The 19,149-nt window shown below is 39.3% G+C and overlaps 1 protein-coding gene across 1 annotated transcript; it reads right to left on the bottom strand.

The window, feature by feature from the left end:
* Window positions 1-3,498: 3,498 nt before the first annotated feature.
* LCE6A (late cornified envelope 6A) lies at window positions 3,499-13,514 on the bottom strand. The gene is given in 3 exon segments (XM_044236798.1): window positions 3,499-3,524; window positions 12,209-12,476; window positions 13,490-13,514. Coding segments are annotated over 2 exon segments (273 nt in total). The 5' UTR covers window positions 12,456-12,476; window positions 13,490-13,514.
* Between the last annotated feature and the right edge of the window lie 5,635 nt (window positions 13,515-19,149).

Below are 19,149 nucleotides of genomic sequence, written 5' to 3'. Positions count from 1 at the left end.
TGGGCCTCAGGGTCTCCATTTGTGAAAAGAGTGTTTGCCTTTGTTGTTTTTTTTTCTTGATCTCTGACTTAATGATGAGAGCTCATGTTCAGGGCTGCCAGATCACATTAAACCTCGATGACTTCCTGAGCTATTGTCCTTCATAACTGTGAGGATCCTTCTACCACATAACAAATGTAAGGATTCCTTCTTTCAATCCCAGGCTCCACCCTGGACCCTCAACTGACCTCAGTGAGTGGGGCAATAGCTAAAAAATTATGTTGTGTCTTGTGTCTACAAATGTCACTATCAAACAATACCTTTCAGTTCTAAGATAGGAAGGGATGGAGAAAGGACACTTTGCCTATCCTCTCCCTCTAGACACTGATCCCAAGAAGATATTTTTAAATCTTCTAAGAAAGAAGACCCCGCAGCCTATAATGTCAGAGCTTTCTTATTCCTATGTAACTTCATTCTTCTCTTCTGATGTTAGAGGTCAGTTCCTCTCAGCAGAGTGAGCAGAACAGACCTTTGGCTCTACCATCCTCCCATTATAAAAGACTGCTTGTACTGATAATATCTCTGACTCAACACAAGGCCATGCTAATGACTTCACTATCATTTTCTCCACTGTGCCAAGGGAAGATAACTCAATAGACTATATACTTAGTCCTGCAATTAACACGTCTTCAGAATCTTCAGAGAAAGACAGGGACTATGAAACTGTACAACTTGCTTCCAGTTGGATCAGTAGTGTTATCCCTACCCTGGAAGAACAGTGCTATAAAATATGAACATAGGAGGCAGGCATTAAGAAGACTTAGGTAAGTTCCTTAGACTTTTTGGGCCTGCACTTTCACCTATGACATCAGGACCTTCTGCTGTCATTCTGTGAACCTACACTTCTCAGCCTTTTAATACTTTTGAAGAGAGTGGTCACGCATCTCCCCTCCCCCAAACATTTGTACTACATTTCAGAAGTTTTGTTTTCTCCTGTCAACAACCCTGTTGGGTGGATATGAACACATGCGGAAAAGTTGAGCACTGGAGAGTTTAAGTGCAGGTGCAGATCACATAGTCACTCAGTTCTAGAGCAATGGAGCTAACCCAGCAAGGATTACATGAAACAAGGAAACTATTCTTTCAGTCTTTCTCTGAGTGCTGTTATAGATCAAGGACTCTAAACCTGGTTGTACCATCTGAAAAACACTTTAAAAATTCATATTCCTGTCCTCAATTATGACCTATTATGTCAGGGCACCTGGGTGACTCAGTGGGTTAAAGCCTCTGCCTTTGGCTCAGGTCATGATCCCAGGGTCCTGGGATCGAACCCCCCATTGGGCTCTCTGATCAGCAGGGAGCCTGCTTCCCTCTCTCTCTCTCTCTGCCTGCCTCTGCCTACTTGTGGTCTCTGTCTGTCAAATAAATAAATAAAATCTTAAAAAAAAAAAAAAGACGTATTATGTCATAATCTCCATGGACTGAATCCTAAAAATTTGCATGTTTAAATCGACAGGGGATTCTGCTAGTTTAGGAACTATAGTTTTAGAGTGTTCTTGTAGTACCATAGAATTATATCCAGTCCACAGAAGATTCTAGTACTATTTCCACAGACTTTGACATTCCTCCAAGCTCTTCCAGGGTTCTTCATAGATAGTTAAAAGATGTAAGGATGACAGACAACTCAGAAAATCATTCAGCCTTGGAGGGGTCTTAGCAAACATTAGGTATAGTTTTCTACCTGGTGGTTCCATACCCTCTCCCATATGTCTAATGATGAGCTTTCTGTGCTAAACTGAAACACTTTTAGTTGGAGAACTCACTAGCTCACAAAGCAGCCCATTTCTTTCTAGACTGATATCTTTATTAGAATTTTTTCTTTTCTTTTTTTTCTTTAAAGATTTTTTATTTATTTGACAGACAGAGATTACAAGCAGACAGAGAGGCAGGCAGAGAGAGAGGGGGAAGCAGGCTCCCCGCTGAGCAGAGAGCCCGATGCGGGGCTCAATCCCAGGACCCTAGGATCAGGCCTTTAACCCACTGAGCTACCCAGGCGCCCCTAGAAATTTTTCTTTAATAAAAGCATGCATCAGATAGTAAAGAAATAATGAGAAGGCCTCAAAAAAGCATGGTTTCACTTATTTGTGGAGCATAACAAATAGCATAGAGGACATGGGGAAATAGAGAGGAGAAGGGAGTAGGGGGAAATTGGAAGGGGAGGTGAACCATGAGAGACTATGGACTCTGAAAAATAATCTGAGGGTTCTGAAAGGGGGAGGGTGGCAGGTCGGGGTACCAGGTGGTGGGTATTATAGAGGGCATGGATTGTACGGAGCACTGGGTTTGGTGCAAAAATAATGAATATTATGCTGAAAATAAAAAAATAAATTTTAAAGAAAGCAGTTCTTGACATATAGTTGGCACTTAATTACTTGTTGAATGAGTGGATTGATTAATAATGAAATATGCCATTTGGCTTGGTTATATGCCTTCCTTCCACAAATGAGAGTTGAAGATTCAGATAACTCATTTTACTCAATTCATAAAGTGAAAATAGTGGCAGAGTTAGGACTAATATGAGGTCAATTGATTTCCAACTCAGTGTCTATGCTTGAGGTTGGTTGGGGAGGTGAGGGATATGGATAGCAAGAGAACCTATTCATTCCAACGCTGCCTTCTTGGGGACACAGTATCAAAGCTAAGTGTCTGCATTCAGATCACCTGGATTTTAATTCCAAGTTCCCTTACTTATTGGTTGTACGGCATTAGGCTTGTCACTTGTTTTCTCTGTGCCTTGACTGCTTATCTATAATGGTGATAAAAATTGTATCTATTTAATAAAGCTGTTGTGAGGATTAAATGAGTAACGTGTATAGTGATAGAAGAGTGTTCCTCCACAGTAAGCTCTGTGTAAATACAGATTGCTGACATTGCTCTTTGTGTTATTGTTGTTATAATATTTATGATAATAATTATTATTATTTGGTTAGTTCATCATCCTTTGTTATACTATTTACATAATAATTAATTGTTATTGTTGTTATTTGGCTAGTTCATTGTCTTTTGTTGTTATTATAATATTTATAATACTTTATCATTATTATTAATTATTTGGTTAGTTCAATGCCCTTCAGTGATGAGGAGCTATGTTTTTATTTCTTCAAAGATTTGTGAATGCCAAGAAAATGTGTCAGTGACTCAGGAAAGCTGATTTCACAACCCTCTTCCTGTCTCACCCTAAGGACTACCACCACCTTCTACAGAAATCCCATGGGCCTTGCATGGGTTGGGGTTGTAGCTGTGACAATGGATACTGAGATGGATCAGGCAATAATTTAAGGTAGATTCCAGTCAAATATTTGGGAAATGATTTTTCATATATCAAGGCTATTATATTAAGCTATAATAGGGAAATTTCCCTAAAATTCACTCACCCAAAACCTATGAGAGGAAACTATGTACCAGAGAAGCCAGTAGAGTTAATGCTTGATCCAGGCAGGGACTGAGTTTGCATGGGGTTTAGGGTATGTCAATCACTTCTTGTCCTGTGGCAATCAAAACAAAACAGAAAGAACCTGTCAGAGATGAGGGTAGAAATTCCAGAACTTTCAATCAGAATAATGAAGACAACTAAAGGCACATGTAGAGAGGGCCTGCCGAAGCTCCAAGGGGAGGGATGGCAGATGCTAAGTAGAGAAGTGTAGAAGTTAGACTAAATGAGGACATGGGAAAAGTTGCAGAGTCCCTCCTTTCGCTACAAAGCCCGATAAATCCCCTAGCGGCAGTCACCCTCCAGCACCCATGGGCCCTAGACCTACTCACAGCCAAGAAGGGAGGGACATGTGACTTCTTAAGGGAAGAGCGTTGCTACTAGGTACATCCATCAGGAATAGTAACCACAAAAATTAAAGATTTAAAGGAAAAAAATAAAATTAATAATATTTTTATATTATTATAAATAATATAATATTATTATAATATTCCCTGTGGGGACGTGGGTGTTGAGGGGATCCTATACTGGTCAGGTGTTAGATAACACCTGAGCAGGGTGTGAACAAAGCAGTAAACAACACATTTATCTAGGCCCCTTGATCTTATCTCATACTAAGATGAAGAATGAAGGTTATCTTGTTGGTCACATTTTACAGACAGGTGAATTTTATCCCTGGTGAACCAAGTTCTGACTAGAACTGGAAGATCTGCTTTTAGGCATATGCCTTTTCCTTGGCTGACCCTTTCTGTCATTTCATAAGCGACATCTCATTTTAATGTTACATCCTTTTTTCAGTGGGAGACAAAATATTAGTGGGTTGCCATTTTCTTCTGTGGCTGTGTTCTAGCAATGACTTTAAGTATATAGCTGACCATTGCAAACAATTTCCTTCAGACATCAATGTTAGAAGTGCAAGACTTCCCTTGAAAACTATGTATGTTAGAGCATTTGTCTTTCTATATATTCTCTCTGCCAAGAAGTTCAGAACTAATCATTAGTGTGAGGTAGAGTAACTATGTGGGTCACATACTGAATATTTATGCCCTTTTATTGACTCACAGCCTGTCCCCCATTGCTTTCTGATTTTTCACTTGCAGTTTCATGAAAAAGATTCTATGCCTTCACCCACTCTGCTTCATAGGGAGAATCCAAACCTGTTCTAACCTGTGCCTAGGTATGGAGTGAGGTTTCTCCTGTTTATAGCCCCACACTGATCGGTGTTCATGACTTCACACTTTATGCCCAAAACATGTAATGGAAGCTTGTTTGTGGGAAGAGGAAGCTGAGCAGAGCCTCTGTTTGGGTGATGATCTCTAGTGGGTGGAGGTCCTCATGAAAGATCATCCATTTCAATTGAGTCCCTTGATCCTGAGGAAGTCTTGTCTTTCCTCTGATCCATCCTTACCCAGTCTTCAACATTCTCTCCTGTTTAATCAGCAGTCTTTATAGCCTTTAGAGGCAAGAAAACATTGCTCATTTTTCATGCACTGACTCGTAGACACCTCAAAATTTTGTTTTCAAAATAGAAGACACCATATCTGGATACTGGGATTAAACAAATATGTCATTGTGTGGCAGATGGCAGGAGCCAGATTTCTCATTGATTGGTTATAGATAGCAAGAAAGAGGTGTTGGCTAAGAAAGAATTCATTGATAATTTAAGCAAACAGGCATTTATTTGGGCAACTAGAATTGCAATTCTGAAGACAGATTCAGGTAGAAACCTAATTCATGTTCTGAGGAAGATCAAGAATGGGCAGACTTCTAAAAGCAAAAAATCATGAGTACAGTTGTCATTTATGTCCTCTCTGTAAAATAGGCATTGAAACCAGGTTAACTGGAGGTGGTTGGGTTAATATGCAAGTAAGGTATTGAAACTTGTCAAATCACATTGGCTCCTTTGCAGTGAAGAATGTGAATAATTTAGGTGTCATAGTGAGGAGGGAGTTAAGCTCAAGCTGAGGACTTACAGCTGGTAAAAAGTTAGTTTGTCCCATGAGGATGCACATAATTCCTCTCTCTATGGCCTCCTAGCTAAGCTTACTTACTCCTTTTGAAATCTCCTTTCACAAAGCCTAGAATAAACCATGATTGAACTAGAGTTGCAGACATCAATATGAACTCATATTCAGATTATTATAGACACAGATGGATAACTACGGAAATAGTTAAAAGTATGTGTGCAGGCACTGGTTAATATACACATATATATTTCCAAGCTCTGTCTATTGAGAAGACCTGGAAGCAATGACATTCCAGGAGCAATGAAAAACCAGCTCCCAGATCTTGGTTTACAATACAGTTCCCCAATAAAAGAAACCAGGGCTTACAAAACAAATAGCTAAATCTAGGTCTGGAGCAAAGATTATGCAAAATAAGCCTGAATCATGTAATAAATAGTGCTCTAAAGCAAGGAAGTGCTTAAAAAAGAAACCATTGGAGGTGTGTCAAAGGGATGCAGGAACTGATTGAGAGGGGTCCCAAAGCTGGAAGGGTATGAACAACAAGGAGGGCATTGTATTACAACCCAAAGTATAAAATAAATAGATATCCAATATCTGTGAGTCAATACTGATATTAATAAATGATAAATTTTAAGAAAAGAGAAACAAGGGAACAGATAAATCTTTCTACAGAAAAATCTCAAATAATTTATAGTAGTGTCCCCTCAAGGAGGTGGAACATAAGTCCCTACCTCTTTGAATGGTCTGCATTTAGTGACTTCCTTCCAAAGAGAAGAATATGTTAAGGGAAAGAAAAAGAGCACCTTTATGGTGGAAAATCTGCAAACACTGCCACAGCCAGATGGTCAGTCGATTTAAACAGTGATGGCGTGTGGACAGCATGTACCCCTGATACAATGGCTTTACCCCTGTGATCTGTCTTCCTCCCCCAGATCTGTAAACCCATTCTAAGCAGGAGGAAAACACCACACAAAAGTCAGTTGAGAGACATTCTACAAAATACCTAACTGGCACCCCTCAAAACCCTCAAGGTCACCAAAAATAAGATAGGTCTAAGAAACTGTCACAGTCAAAAGGATCCTAGGGACACAAGACAACTGAATGTAATGTGGTACCCTGATTGGAATCCAAGAACACAAAAAAAACATTTGGTAAAAATTAAGGAAACTCAAATAGAATATGGCTATGGACTTTAGTTAATAATAACATATCAATATTGATTCTTCAATGATAATAATTTTATCATGCTAATATAAGAGCTGAACTACAGGGGAAACTGGATGCAGGGAACATGGGAAATTCTCTGTACCATCTTTGCAACTTTCCTATAAATCTATGACTATTCTGAATTTAAAAAGCCAATTTGAAAAATTAAGTGCACGACATTTGTTACCTGCGTGGCTCAGTCAGTTAAGTGTCTGACTATTGTTTTCAGTTCAGGTTATCATCTCCGAGTTGCAGGACAGAGCCCCACTTTGGGCTCCGTGCTCAGTGCAGAGTTTGCTTGGGATTCTCTTTCTCCCTCTCCCCATCCCACCTGCACTTTCGCATGCTAAAGCATGCTCTCTCTCTCAAATAAAATATTCAAAAACAATTAATTGCATCCCAAGTATAAATTACAACTAATGCTTATTGAGCTAAATACATCAAAATATGTCACCTATAATATCATATATAATTCCTTCCACAGTCTCAAGAGCCACATATTATTATTTTGCCTAATTTTTAGATGAGAAAACTGAGGCATAGAAAGGCACAGAAACTTGCATAAGATCTCAGGGTTTTCAGAGATTTGAAAAGGGTTTCATCTGACAGGGGTCTGAATGTGTACTTGTTCTGTTAAGGAAGGTTTGGCCTAGGACTCACATAGATGTATGTAAAAACAGGATGTGATTTTATAAAATAATGTAATACATTACATGAAAATTAAAAATCAGGTAATCTGATAGGCTGTAACATGAAAAAAATAAGTTTCATTCTAAATAATCTGTGCATGCACTTATTTCTTTGGGTCCTTTTAGATGTATCTATTCACTTCCCTAATGAAGCACAATGAATAGCTCATGTTTGTCATCCCTTCCCTCCCTTTCTCTTATTTAGACATGATTTATTTTTCATGCTGTTCTTGTTTACCTCTATAACTTTAAATACTGTAACTCAAACCCTATTTCTTCAGTTGCCAAGTTGAAGCAGCATTTCTTGACTTGCCACTAAATAAGAGATGAAATCAGCATGACAAACTTGTTTTGTCTTAGGATGATTTTGGTTTCATATTTTATTAATGGCAGCTTGACAAGAATAAGTAAAAGCAATAACTTTTTATTATTATTTGTGCTCTATTATAGAGCATAAGGTATGTAGTAAAGGAGGGTCTGTCAAACATTTTAAAGGAAACTGCTGAAAATGCATTGGACCCAGGGTGTGGGCTAGGCTGGCATCCCTAGTAGTGACCATTGGCCAAGCTAGGAAGAACATGTTTCTTCCAACTGGAGATCCAGGAAAGCAGGACACTCTGAGGGAGGGTGTGAGGTCACTGGGCTCAGTTCAGTTCCCAGGTGAGAATGTCCCTTCTGGAAGGCTATAGTAGAAACTGGTGAGGACAGAGCTCTGTTGAATTAGTCACCCAAGTTTCCCCAGGTGAATTCAACATGGCTCTTTCAAAGTCACTAAGGGACCTTAAAACATGTCACAACTTCCTTTCTAAAAAAAAAAAAAAAAAAAATTCTATGTTCTTCATTTAGTCCATATAATATTGAAGTACCATTTTAAAAAATTAGACAAAATAGCATATTAAATATCAAATGTCAAAATGAAATTTTCTAACTAGAAAATGTTAAAAATGTAGAACTACTTTACATTTGTTAAAAGTATGATGTTAGATATAGTAAAACAAAACAAAAGCAAAATAAAACAAAACAAAACCCTGGTGGTGCCACTTACCTATTTCAACTATCCCTATAAATGTAAGATTTTCGATATAGGACATTTTGTACAAAATGTGAAGTCTGCATTTTTAATCATTTATTATAAAACAAAGGTACATGTACAATATTAAAATGAAACCACACCAAAAAAGACACTGATAATATTGACATTTTTGATGTACAGACATATTTTGAAAGTGTGAGGATGTCAAATGCAGACTTTATGAAGAAAACTAATGATCAAATCACTATGTTTTTTTGATGTAGAAATTTCAAAATCAATTTGATACAGACTAAACAGTGTAGTATGCAATAATATATAAGGTGAACAATTATTGAAGGGAATCCAAGTACTGATTAGTGAACCTGAGTAGGTCAATTATTAAATAGTACTCTTGTCAAAGAAAATTTGTTTCTGTCAAAACTTTTCTTTAAAATTGTTATTTGGTGAATCTACATGTTCAGTAAAGAACAGAAATTTAAAAATAGGGAAAAAAAGACATTCTTACATATTAAGCTTTGCACAATCAACCAAATATTGATTTTTTTTTCCTTAGGGAAAAATTAGATTTTTTCCCCAGAATTCTCTCACACAAACATAACTGAACATCTAAAACCAAGGATATTTAAAGCTTATCAGCTAGGTATGGAAGTTCAAGCAATGGTATGTCAAAATTCACAATGCCTTGTTTTATTCAACAAATAGCATCCTTTTTCCCTCAATAAGAGAAAGCATTTAATCTTTTTTAAAGTATAGATTTCATCAGTAAAATGGATAGATATTTTCCCAGTTTCTCAGAAAGTGTTTTTTTTTCTTTAGTTAGAGTAATTTTTTTAGAATATTTATTTATTTGAGAGATAGAGGGAGAGTGTGCATGTGGTGGTGGTGGAGGGAAGCAAGGGGAGAAGGAAAAAGAATCTCAAGAAGACTCCCTGATGAGCACAGAAACCCATGCAGGACTCTGTCCCAGGACTCCTAGATCATGACCTGAGCTAAGGTCAAGAGTTGGACACCTAAATGACTGAACCACCAGGTGCCCATAACTAGAGTAATTTTTTGACATAGTACTCACTCTTGCTCTTGAACAAAAGAAATTCCTTTCTCCAAAATGATTTTCTTAAATGGAGACATTTTCATTGCCTCTAAGATGCAATCTTCTGGGAGAGTTTGAAAAAAGTCTTCATAGTCTTTGACAATTTTAGAATTCCAATTCTAAAAATTTATCTTAGAAAAATTACTAAGAATAATCACCAATGAGAATGTTTATTTTACTGTTATTTAGACAGCAAAAATGAGGAAGCAATGTAAGTGCCCCAAATCAGGAAACTACACAAGTCATGGTGCGTTCACAGGATAGTGTTGATCAATATTTATTAGCATGTAAGTGTATTAACATTGTACTGTTGAGTAAAACATCAGGTTACAAAGTATTCTGAAATGATCCTATTTTGTGTTTTTTTATGAGGTTTGGAAATAGATCCTGAAATTATTAGTAGTTTTTTTGGGTGATGAGATTTTTGGTTCATCTTCTGAAGACACAAATGTAGTGATCCAAAGGGGCACGTGCACCCAAATGTTTACAGCAGCAATGTCCACAACAGCCAAACTATGGAAAGAACCTAGATGTCCATAAACAGATGAATGGATAAAGAAGATGTGGTATATATATACAATGGAATACTATGCAGCCAGATGGGATAGGGAGGGAGACAAACCATAAGTGACTCTTAATCTCACGAAACAAACAGTGGGTTGCTGGGGGGAGGGGGGTTGGGAGAAGGGGGGTAGGGTTATGGACATTGGGGAGGGTATGTGCTTTTGGGTAAATTGGAAGGGGAGATGAACCATGAGAGACTATGGACTCTGAAAAACAATCTGAGGGGTTTGAAGTGGCGGGGGGGTGGGAGGTTGGGGTACCAGGTGGTGGGTATTATAGAGGGCACAGCTTGCATGGAGCACTGGGTGTGGTGAAAAAATAATGAATACTGTTTTTCTGAAAATAAATAAATTGGAAAAAAAAAAGAAATGAAATCTTGCCACTTGTGACACGTGGATGGAACTAGAGGGTATTATGCTTAGCGAAATAAATCAGTCGAAGAAAGACAACTATCATATGAGCTCCCTGATATGAGGAAGTCGAGAAGCAACATGGGGGGGTTGGGGGGTAGGAAAAGAATAAATGAAACAAGATGGAATCAGGAGGGAGAGAAACCATAAGAGACTCTTAATGTTACAAAACAAACTGAGGGTGGCTGGGAGAGGGGGCTAGGGAGAGGGTGGTTGGGTTATGGACTTTGGGGAAGGTATGTGCTATGGTGAGTGCTGTGAAGTGTGTAAACCTGGCGATTCACAGATCTGTACACCTGGGCCTAATAATACATTATATGTTAATTAATTAATTCATTCATTCATTTTTAAAAAGATTTTTGGTTGGTTTTTATCATCTTCCTTATGCTTATTTACAAAAAACATCTTTATACAGGTGTGCAGCATTTGTATAGTGAGAATAATTACACATTCAAAATTATAATTATATAAAATTATGCTCTCTATATATGCTTATATATACTCTAGTAATTTATATACTAGTAATTTATATACTCTAGTAATTTACATACTAGAGATACAAATCAAATCATAGCAGAGGCAAAAACAAGGTTCCAGCCATCAGAAGGATTGCTAAGCTGTGAAAATTGACATCTTGTGTTTTGGGAATCATAGGCTGATTCTTTGCTCTGAGGCTGGGAAATAGAATCTGCTGGACTGGGTAAAAAACACATTTTTAGTTTCCCTCAGAAAATGAGAATCAACTAAAAATTATTACCTAGAACTTATACCGATATGCAACTGTGTTGAGCCTCGAGCCGTGCCAGGTCCCTCTGCTTTATCTCAGGTCCTCTCCACCCCAGGGCAATAGTGCTTTGGGAGTTGCAGTTTCATACCTGGCTTATGAGCTATTTCATATGATCATCTCACTCCCGGCAGTCTAGCCAAGTTGAAAACCATGCCATGGGGAAGTATCCCAATTACACATGAAAAGTATCATTTCTACCTGGAAAGATCCTCATCCTTGTTTCATCCCCAACACCAAAGTCTGCTTATCTTTAAAAGCGCTGTTGAAATGCTGCCTACCCTGAAGGTTGTTCTTCCCCAAACAACATGTTCTCTCTGCTTCAGAGTTCTCCTTCCAAGGAAACCACTTCTGATCTACACCATCAGGATGAGTCTTTCCCTTCTGTCCTTGACATTTTATACTCTTTTCCCCTTTTGAGTTCACACAAAGTGAGAAAAAAAAAAAGAAGTATGTCAATCACCTTAAAATTATATTTATTAGTCTGCATATTTCAGTATACAATGTACATTGTTTCTCCCATGAGATTGTAAGCTTTTCTAGAACAGGGATAAATCTCCTATTACATCTGGTAACACAAAGCACAATATAGAGTAGGTGCTCAGCACGCTTGTCACACAAAAGTTTTCAATGTAAAGATTCTGCAGTGATATAGGTTGATGGCTACAAGGATGCTGAGACAGAAATCTCAAACCATGTGTTTCTGAAGCAATACCAGTCAACATCTTGGAAGGAAAGAAGGGGCAGCATCCACCGGTAGAAGCCTTAGCCCCTCAGGTGACCTCAGGGATTCACAGCAGCCAGGGCTCTGACTCCACGTTGTTGGCTGAGCTGAGTGCATAGAAGACAGAAGTAGGAGTGAAGCTTATGGGGACCAGGAAGTGTTTCCCAGCCCTAAATAAAGGGGGCAAGCCTGAGCTTCCCAGCAGCATGAATTCAGAAAGGTGGATGAGAGAGAGCCACTGTACCTATGTCCCTCTCCTTTGGGCTGGTTACCTCAGCACTCCTCCTCTTTGATGTGGTAGACTGTGCCACCACTGAGGCAGCGGGGCTTCTTGCGGTGAGACCTCTGAGAGCCGCCAGGGCTCTGCTCCCCGGGCTTTTGGGATCCAGAATTGTAGCCTCCTGAACAGAGGTCACAGCAAGGAGCAGAGCAGGGAGCCAGGGAGGTGTTTGAACACTGTTGAGGTGAGCATTTGGGAGCACTAGGGGGCTCCCAGGATTCCTGCTTCTGTCGTGACATCAGTGGGCTAGTGAGTGGAAGCTGGAAGGCAAAAGAGAATTCAATTAAGTCCGGTCCTTGAGCTATCTGTTTCTTTTCTCCATGGGCTAGAGCTGTCAAAATAAAGCTGGCATTTACAATCTGCTAAATCCATCCTAGGAGGGACAGAAATGGCTCTGAGTGGGTACATTTGAGGAGTAAGCCATGGTGGGAACTCCCAGGGGACCCACCCACCAACAACCAAGCTATTAACTAAATCCTCTTCTTGAACAAAGTGCAGCTGAATTGGGCAGACTGTCTACTTTCCCAGACCAGGGTCCACCACGGTCAGATGTAAAGGAATAACGAATCTCTACTCTTTTTCTTCATTCAGTCTTACTATGTCCTGAGATTCCCAAGCTTGGGTACATCTTCTCCGCTTCTTTAACTCTCTGACTTCTATTACTTTTTCCCATGTTAAATCATTTGAGGTCTTTTGTAGGGATCACTTCCCTTCCCTTCTCCCTGCCCCAAAGCTCTCTTACCTGGCTTATCTACTCGCTAGGCAGAAGCAGAGGAGAGATCAGGCCTGCCTTGGCAGCATCTGAGTGAGGGACATGCAAGTGTTTCCTCACCCAGAGGTAGCCTCACCCTAGAGAAGGATGTGTGGACAAATCATTCCAGGAAGAGGAGTCTGGAGGCCTTTTTTCCATCCTCCACTGAAGCCTTCAGGCTACATATTATTGGAGGGCAGCTGTGCGTGGACTATTTATGTAGATGTTTCACAATTCCCAGGTCTGAATTCCTCAATGGCATGCAGCAGGATGTGGGACAAAGGGAAACCCTTGAAAATGAGTGAACAGAGACTGTGACCTTCAGTGTGGCCTGAGTGGAGTGGGTACACTGGCTAAGTCTCCGTTGACTGAGAGGGATCTGATCACTGTGGAGATCTCTCTAGGACTGGTGGGGAAGGACCAATATTACCCAAGTCTGATGAAAACCCTTCTTTCCACCCCCTCTCTTCATCCATGTCTTCTACCACTCAGCTCAAGGCTACCACCTCCTTGATGACTTGCCTGGTCCAACAGGCCACGTCCGAGTCCTCCCTACTCTGAATGTCAGAGACACTTCTCACAGCCTTTATAGCTGCTTATGACCAAGATGACCTACATATTTGTCCTATCAACTTTATTACACAATTCCTTGATGACAGGACCTTGTCTTTTATCACTTCTAAATTCCTAGGACCTGATACTATCCCTGACATAAAGAAGATGCTCATTAAGAATGGAGTAATCTATATGCCATTAAAATAGACTATTTTGGGAGAACAAAAAATAGGGAGAAAACAAAACACACTCATTTTTGTTCTGTGGCTCAAATCTCAATCTCTTGTGTTCACCATCCACACCTAAGGATTCTGGGAACATCCTTCTATAAATAGTACAGAGAAATGGGTGGGGGTACCTCGCCTTACAGATCCAGCTGAGGAAAGTGTGGAAAGTAAGATATTCATAAACCCTGCTACCTCGTCATGCAAAGGGGATTTTTTTGTAATTATTGGGAGACCCCAAGGAAAAGCTTTCTGCAGCATGAAAAATTTTCTTTATCTTTTATGAAAATTGATATCAGCACATTTTGCCTATGCTTAGGGTGGGAACAGTCTCTTTGAAATATGGTCCCTCACTTCTGGAGGTATCTCTCTCAGAATTGCTGCACACATGCCAGCTAAGTGAAAAGGTCCTATTTAAACTCCTGTGGTAGGAACAGTGTCTTTCTTGCCTCTGTGTTCTCAGCACCTACCACACAACAAGTACTCAGGAAACAGGTGAATAAGTGAAAAAGATGAGCAACTAGAAGAAAATTCTGATTATAGGGGCTGTCTTCAAAGACTTTAAGTCATACATAGGACAAAGGTGAACAAGCTTGGGCTGCACAGTGACAGATAAGGGCCTAACCAGTGTGGAGAGTGGGACAAGATCAGAGAAGAAGCTACTGGAGCTAATCCAGCAGGACATGACTATCAGGGTCTACCTGCTTCATTTGGGAAGGCTACCGGGGGGAGCAATCTTTGACATGTAGTTTGGTTGAAGGGAGAGGAGATTCCTTGTAAGTGAAATAGAGATGGTATGGGTAGTACAATGAGAATAGAGAAAAGAATAGACAATAGAGAAGGTGGGAGATGGTATGAAGTCTTTCTCAGTCTATTAGAACAGAACCCTGGGACCACCTGAGTTAGGTGCTTCAGAGATCTGACCCCTTCTTCCCTTACTTCCTTCACCCTCCTCTCTCTCCTCTTCCTTTTCACTTCTCCTCCCTATCAGGTATCAAAAGGAACCCTACCTGCTCTTCAGAAAGTTTTCATGGACACTAAGCACTGAGAGAGCAGAGTAACTCTTGTCTTATTATACCAGTGGCTCCTTTTCCCCAGCTGGACTCATACCACATAAGCCTGCACTCTGACACTTTATGCATCTCAAATGTGTTTCTTTAAGGTTAACTAACAACTACCCAACCCCACAACCCCTAACCAAGGGCTAAGGACTCTTCTTGGAGGTTCCTCTCTGGATGAACATCCCTGCTTCCTCTCTAGTCCCCCAGACCACTCCTCATAACGCTTGCCTCTTGAAGTTTCAGAGTCCAGTCATTTTCAGTACAACAAAGTTCATCATGCAGTTGGGGACTGACCCACCTGAATTAACACTTTCAGTGGATGAGAGCAGCATCTAGCTTTGCCCATTCCCTGAAGTAAGACACCTTGAAGTCCCTGAGTGGTCCACCATCCTACTAGACTTCCAAGTGCAGTAAGTTTCATGGCAGATATCAGACATGGGCCTCCTTCCAGTGCCACTCCATTTCTCCCTGGCTCAGGTGTCTATAGTCATGATTCTCTGATTTGATATTTGCTAAGAACTTACTGTGTCCAGGATACAAGAAGTAGTAAGAGCCCTGTCTTGTGCTTCAGAGCTTTCAGTCTAGAGATAATGCAGACACATTACACATTAATAGATAACATAAGACAGTATGTGAAAGATGACCAAACAGAGAGACAGGCAAATTCTGATTGCTGAAAATGGAACTAGTCAGCTTAAATATACCAAACCAAAATTTGATAGTATTTTGAATGTTGTTGCTCCTGCTATTATTAGCATCTCATACTAGTCTGGGCACAGAAGCCCATCTCCGAGAATTATCCACCCCTTCTCATTCCCAGTCCCAATTTTTGACCTTATTCCTCTAAGCAATAGATGTTTCCTTTGCTCCTTCCTCCTTCCCTCCCTCCCTTCCATCCTTCCTTCCTACTTTCCTTCCCTTCTTTCTTTATTTCTGGCTGTCTGTCTTCTTTTTTTTTTTTTTTTTTTTTTTTTTGTACTTGATTTTCTTTTAAGAATATCCTCCCCTCTACTCTTTACCTTTGGAAAATCTTCCAAGCACCAATATGAACCCTATGTCCTCTGAAATGCATTCCTTGATAATGTCTGACCAAGAGAAGCTTCCAGAGGCTTTATTGCTTGTCATACATGTCATTCATTACTGTGCATATTTTTATGTGAGGTTGAAAACATTTCAAGCATGAGGATATGTCTCATATATTTCCTATCCTTTTTCCGTGTATGCAGTAGGTCAATGCACATACCAGTTATTAGGTCTTCAAAAATCCCTGCAGTAGATGGCTTTTATGATATTGAGGTATGTTGCCTCTATCCCTGGATTTTGAAGAGTTGTTTTTTTTTTTTTTTTAAGATTTTAGTTATTTATTTGAGAGAGAATGAGTGAGAGAGAGCATGAGAGAGGAGAAGGTCAAAGGGAGAAGCAGAGTCCCCAAGGAGCTGGGAGCCCAATGAGGGACTCGATCCTGGAAATCTGGAATCATGACCTGAGCCTAAGGCAGTCGCTCAACCAACTGAGCCACCTAGGTGCCCTGAAGAGTTTTAATCAGCAAAGGATGCTGTATTTTGTCAAATGCTTTTTCTCCATCAATTAAGAGGATCATATAGTTCTTGTCTTTTCTTTTGTTAATGTGATCCATCATGTTGATTGCTTCGCAAATGTTGAACCATCCTTTCATCCCAGGAATAAACCCCACCTGGTCATGGTACTAATGTGGTCATGGTTAACGTACTGTTGAATCCTATTGGCTAGTATCTTGTTAAGTGTTTTTTGGCATCCATATTCATCAGGGATATTGGTCTATAATTCTCCTTTCTGAGGGGCTCTTTGTCTGGTTTTGGGATCAGAGTAATGCTGGTTTCATAGAAGGAGTTTGGAAATCTGCCTTCCATTTCAACTTTTTGGGAACAATTTCAGTAAAATAGATATAATTTCTTTTTTTAAATGTTTGGTAGAATTCCCTTGGAAAAATATCTGGTCCTGGACTCTTGATTTTTGGGAGGTTTTTGATTACTCTTTCAATTTTCTTGACGATTATTGGTCTGTTCAGATTGTCTGTTTCTTCCTGTTTCAATCTTGGTAGTTTATAAGTGTCCAGGAATGCGTCCATTTCTTCCAGATTGCCTAATTTGTTGGCATATAGCTGTGGTAATAAGTTCTAATAATTTTCTCTAGTTCCTTGATATTGGTCATGATTTCTTCCCTTTCATTCATGATTTTATTAATTTGGGTCCTTTCTCTTTACTTTTGCATAAGTCTGGACAGAGTTTTATTGATTGTATTAATTCTATCAAAGAACCAGCTTCTAGTATTGTTGATCTGTTCTACTGTTCTTCTTGTTTCTATTTCATTGATTTCTGCTCTAATATTTATTATTTCTCTTCTTCTGGTTGATTTAGGCTTTATTTGCTATTCTTTCTCCAGATCTCTTATTTAGGTTTAAGGTTAGCTTGTGCATTTGGGATTTTTCTATTTTTTTTTTAATTTTTTATTTTTTTTAATTAACATATAATGTATTATTAGCCCCGGGGGTACAGGTCTGTGAATTGCCAGGTTTACACACGTCACAGCACTCACCATCATGCATACCTTTCCCAATGTCCAAAACCTAACCACCCTCTCCCTACCCCCTTCCACCCAGCCACCCTCAGTTTGTTTTGTGAGATTAAGAGTCTCTTATGGTTTCTCTCCCTCCTGATTCCATCTTGTTTCATTTTTTCCTATCCTAACCCCCAATTCCCCTTTGATACCTCTCAACTTCCTCATATCAGGGAGAAAATATAATAATTGTCTTTCTCTGATTGACTTATTTCACTCAGCATAATACTCTCTAGTTCCATCCACGTCATCAAAAATAGCAAGATTTCATTTCTTTTGATGGCTGCATAGTATTCTATTGTATATATATATATATATACCACTTCTTCTTTATCCATTCAAATGTTGATGGACATCCAGGATCTTTCCATAGTTTGGTTTCTGTGGACATTGTTGCTATAAACATTCGGGTGCATGTGCCCCTTTGAATCACTACATTTGTATCTTTAGGGTGAATACCCAGTAGTGCGATTGCTCAGTCATTGGGTAGCTCTGTTTTCAACCTTTTGAAGAACTTCCATGATGTTTTCCAGAGTGGATGCATCAGCTTGCATTCCCACAAACAGTTTAGGAGGGTTCCCCCATCCTCACCAGCATCTCATTTCCTGAGTTATTAATTTTAGCCATTCTGACTGGTATGAGGTGGTATCTCATTGTGGTTTTGATTTCTATTTCCCTGATGCTGAGTGATGTTGAGCACTTTTTCATGTGTCTGTTGGCCATCTGGATGTCTTCTTTGTAGAAATGCCTGTTCATGTCCTCTTCCCATTTCTTGATTGGATTATTTGTTCTTTGGGTGTTGAGTTTGATAAGCTCTTTATAGATTCTGGATACTAGCCCTTTATCTACTATGTTGTTTGCAAATATCTCCTCCCATTCTGTCAGTTGTCTTTTGGTTTTGTTGACTGTTTCCTTTGCTGAGAAGAAGCTTTTGATCTTGATGTTGTCCCAATAGTTCATTTTTGCCCTTGTTTACCTTGCCTTTGGCAATGTTTCAAGAAGTTCCTGCAGCTGAGGTCAAAGAGGTTGCTGCCTGTGTTCTCCTCAAGGATTTTGATGTTTTCCTTTCTCACATTGAGGTCCTCAATCCATTTTGAGTTTATTTTCATGTGTGGTGGGAGGAAATGGTCCAGTTTCATATTTCTGCATGTGGTTGTCCAATTTTCCAACGACCATTTGTTGAATAGACTGTTTGTTTGTTTGTTTTTTATTGGACATTCGTTATTGCTTTGTCGAAGATTAGTTGACCATAGAGTTGAGGGTCTATTCCTGGGCTCTCTATTCTGTTCCATTGATCTAGGTGTCTGTTTTTGTGCCAGTACCATAGTGTCTTGATAATGAAAGCTTTGTAATAGAGCTTGAAGTCCAGAATTGTGATGCCACTGACTTTGGCTTTCTTTTTCAATATTCTTCTGGCTATTTGAGGTCTTTTCTGTTTCCATATAAATCTTAGGATTATTTGTTCAATTTCTTTGCAAAAAATTAAGGTATTTTGAAAGGAATTGCATTAACCATGTAGATTGCTCTAGGTAGCATAGACATTTTCACAATATTTATTCTTCCAATCCAGGAGCATGGAACATTTTTTTCCATTTCTTTGTGTTCTTCCTCCATTTCTTTCATGAGTACTTTATAGTTTTCTGAGTATAGATTCTTTGCCTCTTTGGTTAGGTTTATTCCTAGGTATCTTATGGTTTGGGTGCAATTGTAAGTGGGATTGACTCCTTAATTTCTCTTTCTTCTGTCT

The sequence above is a fragment of the Neovison vison genome, chromosome 2, assembly GCF_020171115.1.
Source record: "Neovison vison isolate M4711 chromosome 2, ASM_NN_V1, whole genome shotgun sequence".
In the NCBI taxonomy this organism is placed as follows: domain Eukaryota; kingdom Metazoa; phylum Chordata; class Mammalia; order Carnivora; family Mustelidae; genus Neogale; species Neogale vison.
Note: the sequence above shows the minus strand (reverse complement) of the source record. Positions and strands in the feature narration are given on the sequence as shown.